At 41.3% G+C, this 22,675-nt stretch overlaps 1 protein-coding gene across 3 annotated transcripts in view; it reads left to right on the top strand.

The window, feature by feature from the left end:
• Positions 1-22,675, top strand: part of LOC125454481 (inositol polyphosphate 1-phosphatase) — a 71,753-nt gene that overhangs the window by 41,037 nt on the left and 8,041 nt on the right. For all 3 annotated transcript variants that reach the window (XM_048535307.1, XM_048535306.1, XM_059647165.1), the window contains one exon: positions 19,233-19,407. In XM_048535307.1, the coding sequence (XP_048391264.1) occupies positions 19,233-19,407 (175 nt within the window). The remainder of the gene's footprint in view (positions 1-19,232; positions 19,408-22,675) is intronic.

Below are 22,675 nucleotides of genomic sequence, written 5' to 3'. Positions count from 1 at the left end.
CCTTGCATTTGCATTTTTCCACAACAAACCATAGACACGTTTTGCTTCCTAAATGCTCCCATTCAGCAAGACCCCAGGCAGACCAAAAAGAAAAATCTCTGCGACATTCCTTGATTTCCATGTTGTCTGATCTTTGAAGTAGCTTCTAGAAGGTCTTTGACATGGTGTCACAGAGGAGACTGCTAAATACCATAAGTGCCATGGTGTTAGGGGAAAGCGTAGAGGATTGGCTGACTGGCAAAAGGCAGAGAGTGGAAGTAAAGGAGTCTTCTTCAGGATGGCAGCCAGAGACAAGTGGCAATCTGCGGTGGTTAGTATCAGGATCACAATTATTCATCAACAATCTGGACAAAGGAACTGAGTGGACTGTTGCTAAGTTTGCAGATGACACAAAGATAGGTAGAGAGAAAGGTAGTGTTGAGGAAGTGCAGTGGCTGCAGAAGTACTTGGACAGATTGGGAGAGTGGGCAAAGAAGTGGCAAACAGAAAACAATGTGGAAAGGGTGAGCTTACACATTTTGTGGGAAGAATAGAAGCATAGACTATATTCTGAATGGGAAAGGCCTTTGGAAATCTGAAGCACAAAGGGACTTGGGAGTCCTAGTTCACAATGTGCAGTTTCAATTGGTGGCTAGGAGGTCAAATGCAATGTTAGCATTCATTTCAAAAAGGCTATAATGTAAGAGCAGAGATGTATTACTGAGGCTGTATAAGTCTCTGGTCAGAACACATTTGGAAATTTAGGAGCAGTTTTAGGGCCCATATCTGACCAAGAATGTCCTTGCATTCGAGGAAGTCCAGAGCAGATTTACAACAATGATCCCGTGGATGAAAAGCTTGTCATATGATGAGCAGTTGAGGACTGTGGGTGCATACTAGGTGCAGTTAAGAAAGTCTGGGGTGGGATCTGATTGAAACTTGCAGAATACTAAGAGTCGTGAATAGAGTGGACATGGAGATGATGGTTATACTAGCAGCAGAGACCAGGGCTTGAGGACACAGCCTCAGAGCAAAAGGACGACGTTTTAGAACTGAAATGAGGAGGAATTTTTTTCAGCCAGAGGCTGCTGACTCCAAGGAACTCATTGCTGTGGAGGCCAAGCCATTGAGTGGATTTAAGGCAGAGATAGATAGGGTCTTGATTGCTAAGAGAATCAAAGATTACAGGGAGAAGACAGAAGGATGGGGTTGAGCAACATATCAGCTGTGATCGAGTGGAGGAGTAGATTTGATGGGCTGAATAACCTAATTCCACCAATGGTCTCATGGTCATCTCTATGGCAAATTGTATCATATGGGCCTTGTATCTAAATGGAAATGTTAATTAACCTATCCTTGAGAGCCCAACTCTCGTACACCTCGAAACAGTTTAAATCACAGCCGTTTACAACTCAACATTCTCAACACCTCTCTGGGATTTTCACAGGTCTGAATCTTACATTGTTTTGGCTAAATGTCAGTTTCATGGAGTTTCACGGAGGTTTTCTGTCTGAGACTGAGCAAGATCTCCCACAAGGGTCCCTAAAGCAGCGACGTCACCCAATTGAAGTCCTATTCTACCACTTGTCATACTGGAATAGCTCATCATTGACCGGATATGCCAGAACTGACCAGCATCCTTGGCACCATTGTCACTTTTTAAAACTCTGTTAGTCCAGATCTGCTCTGCATGTTTCCTGACATTTGCCTTGGACATGGCAGAGGAGAGACAATTCACAACCTTACTTTGCAGACAGGAACCTGTTGATCCTGATGAGCAAGGTGTTCCCTAAGAGTAAGAGGAGCTCACACCACCAGACCGTGCCAGGTTGATCTGTGCTTGCCACTTGGGTTAATACCGTCTCAGCATGAGGAGTCAGGAAGTTAATGACATTGTCCACGCCACCAGTGTTTGTGCCACTATCTTCATTCTGCTCCTCACAGTCACTCTATTTCTGCCGCTATTTCCACTTCCCTCCATAGTTCACGTTGTACCACTGTCACTATTACTTGCAACATTTTCCCTCAACTGCTGTCACCCATCCCAACTCATGACACCACTAACATGGCATCCCCTCTGCGCTGCCTACTTACTTGATTGGGGCACCTTCTGCCTGCAGCAAAAATAATAGTTGTGCCACTCGCTTTCTTCTCCTGTGATCCCAGACTGTGTCTCATTCCAGGAGGAAAGCTGTACCCGATAAGGCAAGAAAAGTCAAGAAGGGTGAAAGGCTGTCCAGCATTCATTTCTACACCATTTATGAGGAGAGGATCCTGATTCTGACTGTGCCAAATAACTGAGCATTTCAAGCCCCTGGCATGGTATTGGAGCCTGCACTTGACTTACTGTGCCAGGATCCTCTGAGCAAAGGGGTCTCTGACTTGACTGAAGACTGTTGACATCCACAAAAAGCTTCTGGGCTGTGTGTTTGTACTAAATGGCAAGGCAGTACAGGGGAGGTGATGGCCTAATGGTATTATGGCCACACTGTTAACCCAGAGACCCAGATAATGTTCTAGGGACCTGTGTTCAAATCCTCATATGGCAGATGGTGGAATTTGAATTCAATACATATTTGGACTTAAGAATCTAATGATGACCATGAATCCATTATTGATTGTTGGATAAACCCATCTGGTTCACTAATGTCCTTTAGAGAAGGAAACTGCCATCCTTACCTGGTCTGGCCTACACGTGACTCCAAACCCACAGCAATGTGGTTGGCTTATAACTGCCCTCAGGGCAATTAGGGATGGGCAATAAATGCAGCCTAGCTAGTGACACCCTCATCCTGTGAATGAATAAAGAAAAGAAATTTCTGTGAGCCTGGTATCTCTGACTGAGGAGAGCAAGGTACCAAAAGTCAAGGCAAGGCAGGGATGCTCCGAGCATTCATTAATCTCAAAGTGAGTGAACACAAAGAGAGAACATGGACCACCCAGAAATTTAGCCTGATCTTATTCATGAGCTGAGTTTGTGTCGCTGAGCACCAGTGTCCTTGCTGCAGCGTTACAATAATAGTTGCCATTGCATTTTGAAGTGCAGCAGGTAAGTATAGAAGCATATTGTAAGTGATTTGGAGATGTGCCATTATGTTTCTCAGAGGCTGGCATAAGTCAGATGCCAATGTCCATGGCTGTTGGATATGTGGACTGGACCCTGAGGTTTTGGTTCCTTGTTTTCCAAATAGAGGCCCATTGGAGCAAGCAGCGAGCTCAAGTTGTTATTCAGATTTTCAGGTTGGGTTTTCTCAGTGTCCAGTTTGCTCACAATGGACGGTAAGATAGAGAGTCACAAATCAATTAGGTAAAATCTGTAGTTTAGCAAGGCTATTAACAAGCAATAAGAGATAACAAAGTATGAAGCTGGGGGAACACAGCAGGCCAGGCAGCATCAGAGGAACAGGAAAACTGGTGTTTTGGGTCAGGACCCTTCTTCAGAAATTCTATACTTTTCTGAAGAATGTCGCGACCCCAAATGTCAGCTTTCCTGCTCCTCTGATGCTGCCTGGCCTGTTGTGTTCCTCCAGCTCCATACTTTGTTATCTGTGACTCCAGCATCTGCAGGACTTGCTATCTCAGCAACAAGCAATGATCCCACTTATCCATCACTGCCTAGTGAGAACCTCGCCCTGATGCCCAGAACTTAGCTGAAAGGTGCAGAGTTCTTCCTGAAATCGAAATAAGACTCATTGATCTTCTTGTGTGATTTTGCCACATTTCTCACCATAGTCACATCATTTAGGCCCCTATAAGATTCCATCCACAGTCTCCACTATTAACACATCCAATCACCACAAAATCTCATTATAAAATGAACTCCGCTTCAACCATCTGCTCAGCATTTTAAGTTGGAACCATGACAGCGGTTGACATTGTTTACAAAGAAAGATCTTGCATTTATAGAGTGCTTTTGATGTCAAGACATCTGAAAATGCTTTATAGCCAATGTTGTGCGAAAGAACTGTCATCACATTTATAATATTAAGTCAAATAAGTGGAGAGGATACGTGTTCTTCCAACACAATAATGGAATTTGCTGGAGAAACTCAGCAGGTCCGGCAGCATCTGTGCAGAGAAAGCACTTCTGAAGAAGGGTCACTGGACCTGAAATGTTGACTCTGCCTTCTCTCTACAGATGCTGCGAGACCTGCTGAGTTTCTCCAGCAATTTCTGTTTTTGTTTCAGATTTCCAGCATTAGCAGTTCTGGATTTTTAGTTTAATGTTTTTCCAATATTTAGCTGAATTCCAAGTTAAAAGCTTGGAAATAGAAAATATCTGCAAAGGTAAACATTTGAAATATAGTGTGCTGAAGCATTATCTGACACAAAATAGTGGACAGAATGCAAAGGATATTGACTAGAGTGATATCAGGAATGTGGGATTTTAGATACAAGGAAAGATTGGAGAAGTTGGACTTGTTATCCTTGGAGCAGAGAATATTAAGAGGTGACTTTACAGAGGTGTTCAAAATTATGAACAATATTGAAAGGGTAACGAAGGATATTCTGTTTCCACTAGTTGTTATGTCAGTAACAATAGGTCACAATTTCAAGATTGTCAGCAATTCGGCTCAAAGTGAGATGAGGAGAAAATTCTTTACTCAGAGAGTAGTTAGGATTTGGAATGTGCTGCCTGAGAGGGTGGTAGAGGCAGATTTCTTAGGAGGTTTCAAAAGAGAGCTGGATATCTATTTGAAAGTGATGAGCTGGGCCTGGAGAATGGGACAAGCTGGGTAGCTGTTTTGGGGGCCAGTACAGATACAATGGGCTGAATGCCCTCCTGTACTGTAAAATTCTCTGATTCTATGATTCTTAAAGGAATGTGTAATAACTTCTTAAAGTCCATGGCATACTGGCCAGAGAATGTTTTCAGTAATTAACTGCAAATTATTTCCTTTCAGTGCACAGTAATTAATACAGTTCCACCCCTTTCACTGGTTGGTTTGGTTTTCATTTTCGTATTTACAAAAGAATCTTGATAACACCCTGTACGCCTCTGTAACCACAACAGGAACCTGTGCATACAAGTAAATGTCAAACATGAGCAGTATGGTATCGCTCATACTCTTAACATTGTGGTTGATTTTTTTTTATTTTGCTGTGCAGTTTATCTTTTGCAACTTGAAACTCAGCTAAAATTTGGAAAAAATAGCACATTTCTTTTATATACTCCACTTATTCCACCTACCTTTATTAATATTTTCTTTCACTCAGCATTTGTTCTTATCTGATAATGTCTCTGTGAAGCACCTTGGACGTTGTTCAACATTAAAGAACGTATATTGATGCAGATTGTTCTGCCAACAGCACCCACACAATCCCCTAACCCTGAAACATATTGGCGATGCAGTGTATTGGGTTTTTAAAATTATTTTTACTATGCATGAAGAGGCGGATTTACTTCTAATAGACATCATGAGCATTGTTTTAGTCTTTGGAACAGCAGAAAGCTGTGAATGATAGTAAAACAGACAGTAGTTGTCCGACCTACTACTATATAGCTTTCGCAATTTTCATTTTGAGTGAAGGTTTTGCTTGGTTGCAGGTCATCTGGTGAAATGTGCTTGAAGTTGCTGCAATAGCAAAATGAGCGGCAACTTGCAGTAAAGTGTTAGGATTTAGGGTTGGGATGGTGTTACGAGCCAGGGTTGTCGTGCAGAACAGTGAGTGCAATCATTGGGCAGAGGTGGAGAAAGGGCTGCTGGGAGGAAATCAGCACCTGGAGTGTTAGCAGCCCCAGTTCTTTTAATGTGCAGTCAGGCCCCTGAGACCTTTGTTCTCCTGAGTGCAGCCAACATGTTTGCCTCATGGCAGACCAATCTTGTAGTTTGGCCTGTTGCAAGTGGTTATTCTTCAATTTGCACATCTGTATAAGACTTGTGCGACCAATTTTTATGCCTTTTCCAATAAAGCAGGTTGCACACTATTGACTAATAATAGCCTTGCATTTCCCACCACCATCTTGAAAGCGCAGGAGGCCATTTCATGCTTGAAAAAAAAATCTCCACTCAGTCAAATTTCTTTATCCATATTTCAAAGTTGTGTTATCCTGTGGTATGATTAACAGATTTTAACCTGGGATTCGATTTTATGGTGCCTCGTGGGTCCTGCCCTTTTCTCTCTAAAAGGTCAATACGAAGGTCACCCAGTGGAAGGATGGCTGTCTTGCTGTTATTTAAGAGTCAATTGGCCCTGATGGAAGATTCCCACGCCTCCCTCCCACCTTATAGATGAGGCCATTGTGGTTATTAGTTGACCAGTGCTCCACTGTGTCAGTAAAAATATCTTAAACGTTGAGGACGTGCACGTGGGCAGTGGTAGACTTTATGAGCCCTTTGCCTTCAGAATCAGTGTAAATAGCATGAAATCCAGCCCTATAAAATAAGACTTCTGCATTTATTCAGAGGATTATTTATTCAAGGCAAACAAAATATTTAAAATAATAAATGACTAGAATATAATAAATAAGATAAATTGCTTTCTAGTTTTTCACAAGTTTTTCAGTTTGATAATTCACAAGCAATTTTTTTCCAGATGCCTAAGAAATAACATTGAACAGAAAATGAAATATATCTTAGAGGTAATGATTGCTTTGATACTGATCTCATCAGACAAATATTTACATAACTTATTTGTCTAGGGAAAGACGCAACTTTAAACAAAGGCTTGAAAAGCCTTGAAGAGCATTCTGTGAATTAGAACTCTGCCCAGTTTTAGTGTTTCAGATTATAATATGTTGGACTATTCATCCCCAGATCTCACATTTCCGGTGGGTCTTCCCATGACTCAGAATTTTGATATGAGATCATAGGATCCCTACAGTGCGGATAGAGGCGGTTCAATCCATTGAGTCCACACTGACCCTCCAAAGAGCATCCCATCCTTTCCCCATAACCCTGCATTTACCATGACTGACCCAGCTAGCCTGCACATTCCTGGACATGATGGGGCAATTTAACATGGCTAATCAACCATCTACACATCTTTGGACTGTGGGAGGAAACTAGAACATCCGGCCAAAATCCACACAGACACAAAGGGAATGTGCAAATTCCACACAGACAGTCACCCAAGGCTGGATTTGAGCCCTGGTCCGCTGTGAGGCAGCAGCGCTAACCAGTGAGCCACTGTGCCCTAATCGGTACTGATTTCCACAGAACTGACAGCTCAGTTTGTCAGTGTTGGTGTTTGGGGAACTGTAGCTACAGTAACTCCAACCTTCCCCTCGGCATGTCAAATGATGTGAGTTTGGCTAAATGGTCCTTGATACATGTTGAATCAGATTTTGTTGCTTAACTCCATGTGAGCTAGCTGTCTGCAGTATTTCCCAAGAGAGGAAGTTTTCAAAGCTGAAGTTTGCAAGCTCTTTTTTTACGGTGAGCCATTTCATTTAGAACGAAAATCTTGATATTACCGGTCCTGAGATGTTTCTGATTAGGAGATCTGCATCAGAATTCTGTTTTCACCAATGAAGGAGATTTCACCTACCCATCCAAGCTGAGTTTTCTGAAGCATAGTCTCCCAACTGTTGAGCTTAACATGGTATAGTTGTTTGTGATTTTGTCTCACTGCCATTGATTTAGAGTCATAGAGAAGGTACAGCATGGAAACAGATCCTTCTGTCTAACTTGTCCATGCCAACCAGCTATCCTAGATAAATCTAGTCCCATTTGCCAGCATTTGGCCTACATCCCTCTAAACCCTTGCTATTCATATACCCATCAAAATGCCTTTTAAGTGCTGTCATTCCATACACGCACCACTCTCTGCATGAAAAAGTTGCTCCTTAGGTCTCTTTTAAATCTTTCCTTTCTGTAAGATCACCTGACACTCCAGGTAAAATAATCCCAGTGTATTCAGCCTCTCTGTAGAGCTCAAACCCTCCAATCCTAGAAACATTCTTGTAAATCTTTTCTGAACCCTTTCAAGTTTCTCAACATCCGTCCTATAGCAGGGAGACCAGAATTGCACATAGTATTCCAAAAGTGACCTAACCGATATCCTGTACAGCCACAACATGAGCTACAAATCCTATACTCAATGCAGTGATCAATAAAAGCAAGCATACCAAACACAGTCTTCGCAACTGTGTCTACCTGCGACTACACTTTCAAGGAACTTTGAACCTACACTCCAAGGTCTCTTTGTTTGACAACACTCCCAGGACCTTACCATTAAGTGCAAAAGTCGTGCCCTGAGCTTTGATGTAGTGGCCAGAGCCAGGATCTATTCCATTGAACGATGTAGTCTAGACAATGGCCTGGCAGAGTTTAACTTTAGACCTCAGGTTAATACCATGCTGCTTCCAGACGCAATCGTGGAGTCAGCTATAGGCAGAAATTGCATTCTGGATATCTTCATCAGTAGTGGCATCCATGGAGAACTAATGATCTGGCAGCGTGCATTCAAATCCCAGTAAGACAGCTGGGTGATTTAAATTTGGTTAATAAATAAGTCAGAATTAAAAAGATTGTGTCAGTGGTCATGATGGTGACCATAAAACTGCAAAGTTTGTTTAAAATCTCTATCTGATTCATAAATGCCAATCAAGGAGGAAATTTGTTAGTTTGGCCTAAATGTGACTGTAGACCCATGGCAGTGTGATTGTCTTTTAATTTGTCTTTGAAGTGCAGTAGCAAACTGCTCAATTGTAACCGAGGACTGCAGTATTTCAAGCAGCTGGCTCCCGACCAACTTCTCGAGTCTTTCAGTAAAACTGATTTGCCTTGGAAACTGATTGCAAAAATAATTAAGAGAATTCTTGCTTCTTCATTTTGTAAATTGAGTATTTAAATACAAGAACAAACAAGAATGACATGTTATGATGCCAGTATTGCATGGTTTTATCTAAATTTAATTGTAATAATGCTTGGAGAAATTATGCTGGAGTTAAGGGCAATGATTTTAATTCTTTTCTACATATGTTCAGAAGCGAACATTAATTTTGTACTTATTTGATTTTCTTAAAGAACATACATTGTCAATGCGACCCCTCTCCATTATCGCTATAGTTTAGTCGGTACTTTCTGGCACATTCATACTTAAAATGCCTTGAGTGATAAATATTATGATGGCTTTGGCAGACCATTGCAGCAGTTCAAAGTTATTCTCACTTCCTGCTCATTCGATTTAAACTAGGATAGCTTTGATGTAGATGATATAAACTGGTTTGGCAATGATTATCATGTGGTGCAGCTGTTCCATTGTCGTGGAGCATGGTATTGAAAATAGGGTCTACTGGATCCCTTAGATAAATACAATTCCAAATTTAAAATGCAATAATACCTGTATATAGGAAATGATGAATACCGTTGAAATGTTTTTACTCTTGTGACCTGACATCATAATTCCTGCCACCAAAATTCAAAACATTTTAAACCATCATCACAATCTGGAATAGTGATAATGGGAACTGCAGATGCTGGAGAATCCAAGATAACAAAGTGTGAAGCTGGATGAACACAGCAGGCCAAGCAGCATCTCAGGAGCACAAAAGCTGACGTTTTGGGCCTAGACCCTTCATCAGAGAGCTCTCCGATGAAGGGTCTAGGCCCGAAATGTCAGCTTTTGTGCTCCTGAGATGCTGCTTCGCCTGCTGTGTTCATCCAGCTTCACACTTTGTTATCACAATCTGGAAACTGGTTTAACTTCAGAGTGTCTGTTATTTGTATTTTAATGTTTTACAGAACCATTTACCTGGTTGTTTCTTGGCAACATAAGGCAGAGTTCAGGTGTAAAATCAGACATGATACTTTGGGTGCTTTTTAATGCCAACCTCCTCCCAGCCCCCAACTTGCTCAGCCCCCAAACATAATTTTATGCACATTGGGGGAGACATTAGAGGTGACTAACTTCTATAAAATAAAAAAAATGACACTTCACTGGGGGACTAGAGAGTGGAGAAGTGGAAGGATTGTCGATGACCACGAGAACAGGTGAGGGATTATGTGGATTTTGGTTGGCCATTAGAGCAGATAGGGTTGAGTGGATCAAAGTAACCAAGACTTACAATTTATCTCGTGGAGTTATAACATTATCATCTGGCTGTCTGTCAAACTTGCAGTGCTGGTCAAATCGCTCAACTGAGATTCCCAGGCACAGTGTCCAACAGGCTTTCCTCAAATTATTGAGAATAGGCACCCTTTAAGAGATGTGGCACAAGCAGTCAAAATAAGGTTCAGTTCCTTTAAAATATTAGGATAGTGGGTCATCTTAGGCAGCCCATCCATTTTGGGACCAACTTATCATTCCAATTAATGGCCACATTATGACACTTGCCGATCCAGGCACAATTCTTCCTGCAGATGATGGAGTGATGTTTGTAGCTGACTGGGTCCTGTTCCTTGGTCTATTGTTGGAAGAGAGGGTGTTGTCTGCTTTGGCATCTCCTGCCCATTGAAGGCCATGAAAATTTCTGTCCAGAAATGTAAGTCCTGAAAAACCAATATATGGGCTTTTAAAATCAAAAAGTAGCCTTGAGGAGGAGGAGGACTAAAAAAATACTTATTTTGTGTTTCCAAAATTTTCTGACTCCAAGGCCCCTCCATTTCTTTATATTTATTAATAATATGCTGATCATTGTGTATTCTCTTCCCCAAATGCAATACCGTACATTTTGCTGGAGTGAATTTCAGTTGGCATTTTGCTGCCTAGCATCTAGTTTATTGATATATTCAAGCTATGTACAGCTTTTCTTAACTTTACTTGGAGCCACAGTGACACAGATGGTTCTTATTATTGTTGCCACTCTTATTGAGAAATTATAGTATTCAGTTTCCAGCAATGAATTATCCCTTAATCTTCAATTCAGACGATGAGAATTGACATTGCAGTTTCAGCTATACTTTTTTAGGGAATGTTATTATGTTAAAATTTATAATTATAAGCCAACTCCTTGAAACACTTCCATCATTCATACCACAAAAATGGCAGACAATGATCATCTCCAACGAGAAATAATTTAACTACCACCTTTTGACATTCAATGATGTTGCCATCACTGAACCCCATTATCAACATCCTGAGGGTTACAATGGAGCAGGAAGTCAACTGGACTCTCCAATATAAATACAACGGCTAAAAGAGCAGGTCAAAGCTTAGGAATATATGGCGAGTACCTGACAACTACCTGACTCCTCAAAGCTTATCCATAAAGCACAAGTCAGGAATGTGATGGAAAACTCACCACTTGTTTGGATGATTGTAGCTCCACAACACTCAAAAAACTTGATACTATTCAGGGCAAAGCAGCCCCACTGATTAGCACCACCCCTACAGCATCCACTCCCTTCACGACCAATGCTCAGCAGCAGTAGGGTGTACTTTCTACCAGATGCACTGCAGAAGTTTACCAGTGATCCTTAGATGACACCTTCAAAACCTCAGAGCACTTCTATCTAGAAGTATGAGGGAAGTAATACATGGGGACATCACCATCTGCAATTTCCTGTCAAAGCCATCGACCATCCTAACTTGGAAATATATTGCCATTCTTTCAGTGTCACTGAGTTAAAATCCAGGAACTCCTTCCCTAAGGGCATTGTGGGTTTATGTACAGCAGATGGACTGCAGTGGCTCATGATGGCAGCTTACTGCCACCTTCTCAAGGGTAACTAGGGATGGGCAATGAATGCTGGCCAGCCTGCGACACCCATGTCCCACAGGAGAATTAAAAAAAACTCTTACCAACAACCTATGATTCAAGCAAGTTCTATAAAGGACTGTCACGATTTGAGCAACAGCTCAGTGGAAGCATACGCAGTGGTGAGAGATGTTACAGAGGTGGTAGGCATGCTTTGTTACTGATAGATTATCTTACATTTTTCATTGTTTATAAGCATAGATGACTAGACTAACACTTGCTGCCCATCCCTTGTAATCAAGGTCAGAAATCACATGACACCAGGTTATATTTCAACAGGTTTATTTGAAAACACAAAGCCTCACTCCAGGTATTAGTGAGAGAGGTAGTATCAGATACAGAATTTTTAAGTAAAAGATCAAAGGGTCATTGCAGTGATGAGGATGTTTTCAACAAACCTAAGATACTGTTAAATCCCTTGTGAAGGTGGTGCTGAGCTGCCTTCGCAAACCGCTGTGGTCTGTCTGATGCATGTATTCCTACAGTGCTGTAAGGAAAGCAGTTTCAGGATTTTAACCCAGCAGCAGTGAAAGACCAACTTTATACTTCCAAGTCAGGTTGGTTTGTTGTTTGAGGAGAACTTGTAGGTGCTGGCAATCCCAAGGATTTGTCTACCTTGCCCTTCTACATGATTGGGTTTCATGTTTAGAAAGTGCTGTTAAGGGATCTGACTCAAATTTGGCTCAATGAGCATAATTTGAACACTTGCATACAATCTGACTCAGTGGTCAAAGAAGGTGATGGAATCAGAATTGAGTCCATTAAATTTGCTTTTTTTGGGAGGGTCTGGGGGCACGCACAAAGATGATGACTTTCTTCTTCCAAGTGTTTGACTGAATGGAATTGTGGTCTTCTACACTTGGGACTAAGACAAAAAGCCTGACCATAGCTATTGGTAGAGTTGTTAGGCATGACAGAGAGTTGGAGTAGAGTTTTGCCCGCACATAAATGGAAACCATATTCTGTGTCTTCAAATTATATTACCAGCTGATGGATGAGAGAGGAGAAAGGGCCAAGGATAAGGTTTTGGGAGTTGCAGTCATTCCTGAAGTTATTCTGGATGCTGTCAAATAGGTAAAAATGGAATCAAGTGCTGGTTGTCTTACTGTGGTGGACGATGGAAGACAACATATTAAATGAGTATTGCAAGGGTCCAGTAGTATTTAATATAGTCTTGTTGGGCTTGATTATGATGGCTGAGCCAGTTGTGCCAAGGAATGCTTTCAAATCTGAATGCCTTAAATGAGGGAATGGAAATAGCATCTGTGGCAAAGTGAACAACCAGGGTGTGAGAGAATTAGGGTTTTACTGGACAAAAGAAATGGAGCTGAATGAGTGGTTGAGCAGTTTGACAGCTGCAAGTTTGGGAGGAAACAAAGGACAAGAGATTTGACAGCTGGGTGTTTGAATATGGCTCAAAGTTCACATGAAGGTTGTGTGATACAGCAAAGGCTAATAAAGGGAATTTTGGTTTGCAAATGAAGGAAACCATAAAACTATGCAGAAACATGCTGCTAGCATAACTCATCTGAAAGCACAGATGTAAATGCTGTCAGTAATCCTCAATGTTCTATTTAAATATTCAACTTACTGTAATTACTTCAAATATTTTTAAATCATTGATAATAAGATGACTTTCCTACAATTCCTGACATGTCAGCTTCTTTGTATTTTGTTTATGTCTCATGGCTGTTAAAAGATTTGACTGTAAGCTAATCAATGCAACCTGAAACAGTGTATCCATTCTGTGGTGCACATTATTCAAACTTAAGTATAGATTTCCACCAGTGAATGCTTCATTGAAATGCAGATTATATTGATTGTCAGTGACCTTAAGCTTCCTAACCACCATACCTATATCAGAAATTGGATAGCGAATGAGTATAAGTGGTAAAGAGCTAAATGTCATCTGTGAGGCTGTTCGAATTCTGGCCTCAGTTAACATTTGATCTTTGGAATCCTTAAGGAGTAACTTTTTTTATATTTAGACAAGCTGTCAAATCAAGTGGACAACAGCCAGAGAGCATTCCTACCTGTTGAGAGCAAAATTCAGTACAGGAAACATGCTATGCTCAGATTATGTGATGTTTAGATTATATTGATCATGGAAAGGGCTATAGCTTAATAGTCACATTGATTTTATCCAAAGGAGATGAATTCAAACCGGAAAATAGCAGAATAGGTGTCTGTGTTCATGCCACAAAGACTGGAGACAGGAGCTGGTTCTGTGTTTGGGCCCAAAATCTGCCTCCACTAGGAAATTGATTAAAATGCAGATTTCCAAGAGGTCAGCACCTAATTGGTGTGGAGATGTGTTTCTTGTCCGCTTAGATCCAATGACAGCAGAGAGAGCACTGGGTCAGATAAAGTGTCAAACTAATTTAGACTCCCCGTGGCAGCCACCAATTATTCTTCTAATTGTACTGAGGGGAAGATCAACAGTTTGTGTGAACAATTTCACAGTAGCAGAAAGGAATGAGATGCCATAAAGAAGCCACTAACCTTGAAGATAGCAAGGCAGCCCATCACTTTTTTTTAACTGTATAAAAACAGGAAATGCTGGAGATACTCAGCAGGTAGCATCTGTAGTTAGAGAAACAGAATTAACATTTTGAGTCCAATTTGACTCTTCTTTGGAATTGAAGATGGTTGGATTCAGACACTAACTCGAGGAGCTTGAGTAACAATGTTCTTGGACCGAGATGACCAATAACCATCCTCGTTTGTGCTAATTGTGGCTCCAACCACCAGAGACCATTCCGCCACTTTCAACTGGCTCCAGTTTTGCTCAGGCACCTTGATGCTACACTTGGGCAAATGTGGCCTTGATGTCGAGAGCAGTGCCTCTCATTTCACCTCTGGAATTAACCCCTTTTGTCCAAGGCTGCAATGAAGTCAAGAAGCTGAATGGCCTGATAAATTTGAAACTGAGTTGAGAAGTTATTCTTTTGCAAGTACTGCTTGACAGCACTGTTGATCACCCCTCCTGACACTTTGTTGATGATCAAGAGTAGCTGAATTGGGAACTAATTGGCCAGGTTAGATTTGTCCTGCTTCTTGCGAACAGAATGTGCCTGGGCAATTTTCCACATTGTTTGGTAGATGCCAGTAGCGATACTGGAAAAGCTTGGCTATAGGCACTGCTAATACTGCAGCATTCTGTTCTCAGGCTCCCTAACCTTTGCAGAATGTAGTGATTTGAGCCATTTCTTTTCATCACATGGAGTAAATCCATTCGGCTGAAGATTCACTTCCGTGATTTTAGGAATTTCAGGAGGAGATTCAGGTTGATCATTCAGTCAGCACTTCTGGGTGAAGATGGGTACAAATGCTTCAACCTTGACTTTTACACAGATGCTCGACTATCGCCTTGATGAGGATAGGGGTATTTGTGGAACCTTCTCCTCTTGTTAATTGTTTAATTGTCCACTACTATTCACAACTGGATATAGCAGGACCACAGAGCTTAGATATGATCTATTGGCCATGGCATCACTTAGCCCTGTTTATTTTGCATGCTGCATCTTCTGTTTTGCTAGTAAGTAGTCCTGTGTTGTAGCTTCACCAGATTAACACCTGATATGCCTGGTGCTGCTGCTGACATGGCGTCTTCCACACTGTGTTGCACCAGAGTAGATCTCCTGGTTTGATGATAATGGTGTAGTTGAGGATATTCCAGGCTGTAAGGTTGCAGATTGCAGTTAACGTGTTGAAGAATGTAGTGTCTATAGACATAGTCAATGCATTTATGATTATCTTACCAAATTCTATAGATTCTGGAACGATTCTATGGATTGGAAAGTAAAAACGTCATCCCACTGTTTGAGAAGAGAAGAGACTGAGATAGAAAACAAAGAACTGCCTGTGAGCTGTCCATCAGTTGTATCAGAGGTGCCAGAATCTAAGTTAAACTATATGATTAATGCACACTTGCATGAAATGATTTGACTGGGCATAGGATGGATTTGCAAATGGGAAATAGTGTTTGACAAACTGGGAGTTTAATTGAAGATGTTACTAACAAAATCATTAAAAGAGAGATGATGGGCACAGTGTACATAGATTTTTGGAAAGCCTTCGCCAAAATCCCCAACAGGAGACTGGTTAGAAAGATGTGACGGCTTGCCATGGATTAATGATTAGCTAACAAAGAGAAAACACAGAATAGGAAAAAATGGGGGTCATTCTTCTATTGGCAGGCTGTGGTTAGTGGGACACTGCAAGAATCAGTACTTGAGCCCCAGATGTTCACTAATATATATGCTATCAATGATTTGTAAGAGGGGACCAAATGTAATGTTTCCATTTTTATTTTCTGTTCATTCATTGAATGAGGGTGTCCCTAATTGCCCAGAGGGCAGTTAACAGTCAACTACATTGTTGTGGATCTGGACTCAAACAAGGTAAGGATGACTGTTGCCTCCCCTAAAGGATGTTAATGAAGCAAATGGGTTTTTCCAACAATCAATTTGTTGTCAACATTAAACTCTTAATTCCAGATATTTATTGAATTCAAATTCTACCATCTGCTATGGCAGGATTCAAACCCAGCTCCCCAGAACATTGCCTGGGTCTCTGGATTAACAGTCCAGCAATGATACCACTAGGCCATTTCCTTCCCTTAATTGCGGGTGATTCAAAACTAAGAGTCAGTCTATGTTGTGAATAAGATGAGAAGCAGGTGCAGAAGACAACAGGAACTGCAAATACTGGAGAATCCGAGATAACAAGGTGTAGAGCTGGATGAACACAGCAGGCCATGCAGCATCTTAGGAGGAGGAAAACTGAAATGTCAGCTTTCCTGCTCCTAAGATGCTGCTTGGCCCGCTGTGTTCATCCAGCTGTACACCTTGTTATGCCGGAGTATTTAGACTGGTTTGTTAAGTATGCAAGAATATGCCAGATTGAATATAATGTGGAAAAATATCAACATACCTACTAAGGTAGAATAAACAGGTGTGCAAAGCATTTCTTAAAAGGTGAGAGGTGGATGTACAAAGGGGCTTGGGTGTCCTTGTCGATGAGTTTCAGAAGGTTAATATGTAAGTGCAGCAAACTATTTGAAAGGTAATGGAATGTTAGCCTTCATTGCAAGAGAATTTAAGTACAGGAGGAGTGAATTGTACTCAATTGTGTAAGAGATTGGTTAGACCACACCGGGAACACTGAATGCAGTTTTGGTCTCTGTACCTCAGGAAAGGCATTGTCATAGAGGGAGTGCAACAAAGGTTCACTATACATTCCTGGCTTGGCTGGACTGCCCAATGAAGAGAGATTGGGCAAATTGGTCCTGAACTGTCTAGTATTTCAAAGAATGAACAGTGATCTCATAGAAACCTACAAAATACTTAAAGGCCATCAGGGTAGATGCAGCTAAGGTGGGTTCAGTTAAAGGCACTGAAGTGTTTGATCAGCCATATTGGAAAGTAGGGCAGGTTGAATGGACCAAATGACCTAATCCTATTCCAATAGGTGAATGCAATTCTTCCGCTGCTGATGGCCTACAGCCACTCATTAATGCCTGATTTTGAGTTTCTAGACATTCAACATCTGTCCTAATTAACATAGTAGTTCCACACAACAAGATAGTGAACATCCTCAATGTGATTGTATGGTTGTCATGTCTACTGATACTAATACCTGGTCTTCATTAGACTAGATGGAAATTCCAGAATTTTTTGCATTCAGATTTCACCAACTGCCATAGTGGGATTCAAACCAATTCTCCAAGCACACTAGAGCACGGGTCTCTGGGTTACTAGCCAGTGTCATTACCACCACACTGCCACCTTCCTCACTGATACCAATCTGAATCTAATGCTGGAGACCGCGAAAGCAAGAAAGTGGTTCTTGTCCTGACAGCATCAGGAGGAGATACCTTTTCATGCAGACAGCAGTTCACTGTTCAATGTCATCTACCTTTCCTTGCTTTTCCTCCTTCTCTCTTGCCTCTTACATGATGAGCAGTCTCCTTGCAGTTTCTCATTGTCCTCAACTTCTACACCTGTCTGGAGACTCATGAAATGGAGAGCACACAATAACATTACAATGGCAGCAATCCTTGCTGGATGATATTGGAGGACATATCCAATTCAGGCATCTCCAGCATCTGCAGTTCCCATTATCACTGATACAATAATATCTTCAGTCGCCCAACGACTTGCTTGATTGATGTCTTAGTGTTGGCATGCCTTGTATTTAATCCTGTTTCCTTTCTCATGCCCTGTTGATTTCCAGGCTTCCACCTATCCTGCTGAGGATGTTGCCCCCCCATCACTACTTGCTCCAGAAGTTAACAGCTATGCCCCACTGCTAGCTGCCTTTTAGACAGCTGGCTATTCTATTGCAATTGATTGCGTTGCCTCCTGCTCCATTGCCCCCATGACATCTGTTGGGTGATAACTCCATTTGATGCATAAGCACTATGTCCATTGTCTGTGCTACCTGCACAGCCCCAAATGCACGTAGTCTCAAAGTGCTGAATCCTCTTTGTCGCATTGACCCTCCCAGGGGAAAGGACTATTGTCTTGAGGCAGCCTTGAGACACACCCACTATGTACCCACCTCCTGACAGTTGATCAGAAACTGCCAGCTTTTGAAACCTGTATCACGCTTTAAACAGTGGCCCTGTCCAACAAGCAATTTATGACCATTACAACTGCTTTCATTGGCCTCAGTTAGGAGGAGGCATTTGCTTCCTGTCCCATCCACTAACTGTATTGCTGACTATTGCTTGCATCTGGATTGGCTGACCCAGGTATTTTCTGCCCACATCCCCTTGCATTCTGTTCCCACTTTAGAGATGAACATCCAGAAAATTCAATCCATGGAAACAAAAAGCAAAAACCACAAGTTAAACACAATGCATGCACTTTTAGAACTTGATTTTCAAACATTAATATATGTGTTTCTATCTTTCTTCAGCGTTGTTGTGAAATGCATTATTCTCTAAGTGATACAGGGCTGCAATTAAGAGATGGAAGTTAACCTACCTTAGAACTAAATAACACAGTGTAGAGCTGGAGGAACACAGCAAGCCAGGCAGCATCAGAGGAGGAGGAAAGCTGACATTTTGGGTCGGGGCCCTTCCCAAGAAGGCTCCCGACCCAAAACGTCAGCTTTCCTACTTCTTTGATGCTGCCAGGCCTGCTGGTGTTCCTCCAGCTCCACACTGTATTATCTCTGACTCCAACACCAGCAGCTCTTTCAATCTCCAACCTTACACTTTTTCTCTGAAAAAGAGGGTAGGTCTATCATCTCCTGTTACTTTTCTCTCCTGCCTAAAAGGAATTTTCCAATTTGAAAATCATGATTATGAACCTGAGACACATGACCAAGAATAAAGGGGCATTCAAGTTCAAGGGAAGCAAGAAATGAGAAAAGCCTATTAAGTCCAAGTATAATCAACTTCCGTTATCATACCAAATGAAAGTTTGGTGTGAACACTGCTAATAAAGGGTCAATTTTAAGAAACATACACTAGTTGTTAAAACTGTATCTCATTTTTTTTATGCAGCAGACAGACTTTCATTGTCAGTTTTATTTTCCAATCTTTGTAACAACAGAAAAAATTTCTTGTTCCTTTTACACAAACGTTCTTTTTCTCTAGACTCAACATTTCAGTACATAAAAGGATATGCTGATGAAAAGCCGAAAGATGGAATTTACTCCAAAGGCCTCCAGTGTGTAACCATTCTGATTGGTGTATATAACCGAAGTTCTGGGCTCCCCATAATGGGGGTCATCAACCAGCCCTTTGTAACCCGTGATCCAGATAGTCTCAGGTAAAAACAAAATACAACATATGGAATGTACAATTATGTGTAACAGTGTGGTAACACGATTCTAGCCTCAAAGTCAAATATTCAACAGTGAAGCTTTTCATCATGAGATGCCCAAACTAATGTAAAGTTTAGTATAGGATAGAGCTTTTAAAATCCTGCTACAAAATGATGACAGAAAACATGAACAAACAGGTTTCTTCTAGGTTTCTAATTAATCAGAGACTCAAAAGTAATTTTAAACTAATCTCGGTAGAATATTGACATGATCAGATTGCCTTTTTTCAGTTTGCATTAACGTCACATTAGGAGAGGGGGTTGTCTGATCAGGTCTGCTGCCCACTAAGGTCCCTTCAGACACACAACTTTCAGCACTAGATATTTAACCTTGTGCTTCACTAAAGCGATCTTGATCATCTCAATCATTACTCTGTTTTCCTTGCTGCAGTTAAGTTTGGGATCATGTTGGAGGGAGAGTTTTGTGGGAAATTTTATAGTGGCCAAAATGATGAGTGGTCCAGACAGCGCAGATAATGAGAAGCCGTTCATGGTCATAAAAGGAACAAGAACGGAAGGGCATAGATTGAAAGGGATGTGTAAAAGAAGCAAGGGTGAGGTGAAAAATGTTTTCACACAGCAAGTACAGTAGTTCGGGTTTGGAATACTCTGCCTGGAAATGTGGCAAAGGCCGGTTGAGGCATTCAAGAAAACACTGGATGATTATTTGGAAAGAAATAGTGTGCAAGGAGGGGAAAAAGGCAGGGTATTTGCACGAGGTAATGACACTCTTTTGAAGAGCTGGTGCAGGTAAAATGGGGCCAATGGCCTCCTCTGTGCGTTAATAATTATATGACTGTGAAAGGAAAGCTCCATTGTTCATTAAGAGCTCCTCTAGCCCCCTTGTTTCACCTGCTTTGCTCTCCCTTCCAAAATGAACCAAGCATGAGCAGTTATATTTTTTATTAAAGGTTGAGATCTTCAGTTCTCAGCCATAATCAGCATCTGCTTTGTCCTCCAACTCCTCACTCATACTAAGTTTCTTCTTCTACCGCACTAATACTTTTCTGCCATCTTTACTTGTCTAAGTCCTTCTCATGGATGAAATTCAAATCCTGCTCCAATAATTCATTCCATAACCAACTTTTGACCTTGCAATGAGCTGGATGCTAAATTATGCCCTTCTGTCCTGTTCTCTTTCTCAAAGTCACTATTATGGACCAACATCTCAAAAGTTCTGCTTTCTTACTCCAATGTTCTACTACGTACCCATGCAGAGTGACATCCAATGTTCCACAATGTTCCTTCACCCTTTTTCATATTTACATGTTGACCTCTGATTGCCAGACTTCCTGTACCCATGCAGAGTGACATCCAATGTTCCACAATGTTCAATCCTCCTTCTCCATATTTACATGTTGACCTCTGATTGCCAGACTTCCTGTACCCATGCAGAGTGACATCCAATGTTCCACAATGTTCAATCCTACTTCTCCATATTTACATGTTGACCTCTGATTGCCAGACTTGCTGTGCAAGGTGACAGAACCCAGATTACACTCTCAATAATTTTTCCTATTTTATGACCACTCTGGGTAGCCTGAATGGCACAAATTCATGGAATTTCCTCAAATTTAAGATGTGGAAAACCAATGAATTTCTTGGATTTTTTTTCACCAATTGCCCTACCTCCATGCTCCATGAACTTGAGGGAACGTAGGAGCGGGAGTAAGCCACTTGGCTGTTCGAGCCTGCTCCGACATTCAAGATGATCATGGCTAATGCTATATCTTAATTCCATAATCTTGCTTTTCCTCATACCCCTTGATGTCTTTAAAATATAAGAATGTATCTATCCCTGTCTTAAATCTATTCAGTGACTCGACCTCCACAGCCTTCTGTGATACAGAATTCCACAGATTCACAGTGCTTTGAGTGAAGAAGGCTTTCCTCATTTCAGTCCTAAATGGCCTATCTCATATCCTGAGACTCGGGTTCCAGACATCCCAACCAGCAAAATCATCTTCCCTGCATCTAATCTGTCCAACTCGGTTAGAATTTTATATGTTTTGATCAGATTCCCCTCTCATCCTTTGAACCTCTAGTGAACACAGACTCAGTCAAATCAAACTCTCCTATTAGGTCAATCCTGCATCTTTAGTTTCACCGTTGTACTCCCTTGATGGCAAGTATATTCTTCCTTAGGCAAGAAGAGTAAAACTACACACAATACTTCAGGTATGATCTGCTGCATTCTCCCTGTGGTAGGTAAATCCTTCTTTAGGTAGGAAGAGGAAAACCGCACACAATACTTCCAGTGTGGTCTTCATGTAAGCCAAACACCCCTCCTTTTGAATACAAATCATCTCGCAATGAAGGTCGATATTCCATTTGCCTTCCTGACTACTTGCATCTGTCTGTCTACTTTCATTAACTGGTGTGCAAGAACACCCACATCTCTTTGTACACTCACACCTTCCAGTAATGTGACCGTTTAAATTAAACTCCTCTTTTCTGTTTCTCATACTAAAGTGTGTAACGTCTCGTTTAACCAAATGGTACTGTATCTGCCATGTTATTTGACCAATAACTCAAGTTGTTTAAATCACCTTGAAGCCTCCTTGCATCCTCCTCATCTCTGACCATCCCACCCAGCCTTATGTTGTCAGCAAGCCTGGAAGTACTCCATTTGGTTTCGTCATCCGCATTACTTACGTCTCCTGTGAAAGCTGAGCCCAACCACTGATTGTACTGTGTCCCACTAGTCACTGTCTGCCACTTGGAAAAAGACCTATTTATTCCCACTTTCTGTTTCCTGTCTGTCTACCAATTCTCGGTTCATGCCACTATATTTTCCACAATCCCACGTGCAGAGCCATTAACCTCTTATGAGGGACCTTATCAAAAACCTTCTGAAAATCCAAATACACTATATCCATTGGTTCTCCCTTAAGTATTGGACTAGCTGCATCCTCGTAAAACCTCCAGCAGATTTGTTAAGCATGATTTTGCCTTTTATAAACCAATACTGGCTTTTCCAAACCTGTCAATGTTTTCCAAATGTTCTATTTTCATATCTTTTACAGTAGCATTTACCCCACTACTGACATTAGGCTAACTGGACTGTAATTCTCTGCTTCTTCTCTCACTTTTTAAATAGTTGCCACCTTCGAATCTGTACAAACTGCTCTGGAGTCTATTGAATTTTGGAAGATGATCATCAATGCATCCAAATATTTCCTCCTATAGTATGCTGGGATTTGGATAATCAGGC

The sequence above is a fragment of the Stegostoma tigrinum genome, chromosome 7 (assembly GCF_030684315.1).
Source record: "Stegostoma tigrinum isolate sSteTig4 chromosome 7, sSteTig4.hap1, whole genome shotgun sequence".
NCBI classification, from domain to species: domain Eukaryota; kingdom Metazoa; phylum Chordata; class Chondrichthyes; order Orectolobiformes; family Stegostomatidae; genus Stegostoma; species Stegostoma tigrinum.
Note: the sequence above shows the minus strand (reverse complement) of the source record. Positions and strands in the feature narration are given on the sequence as shown.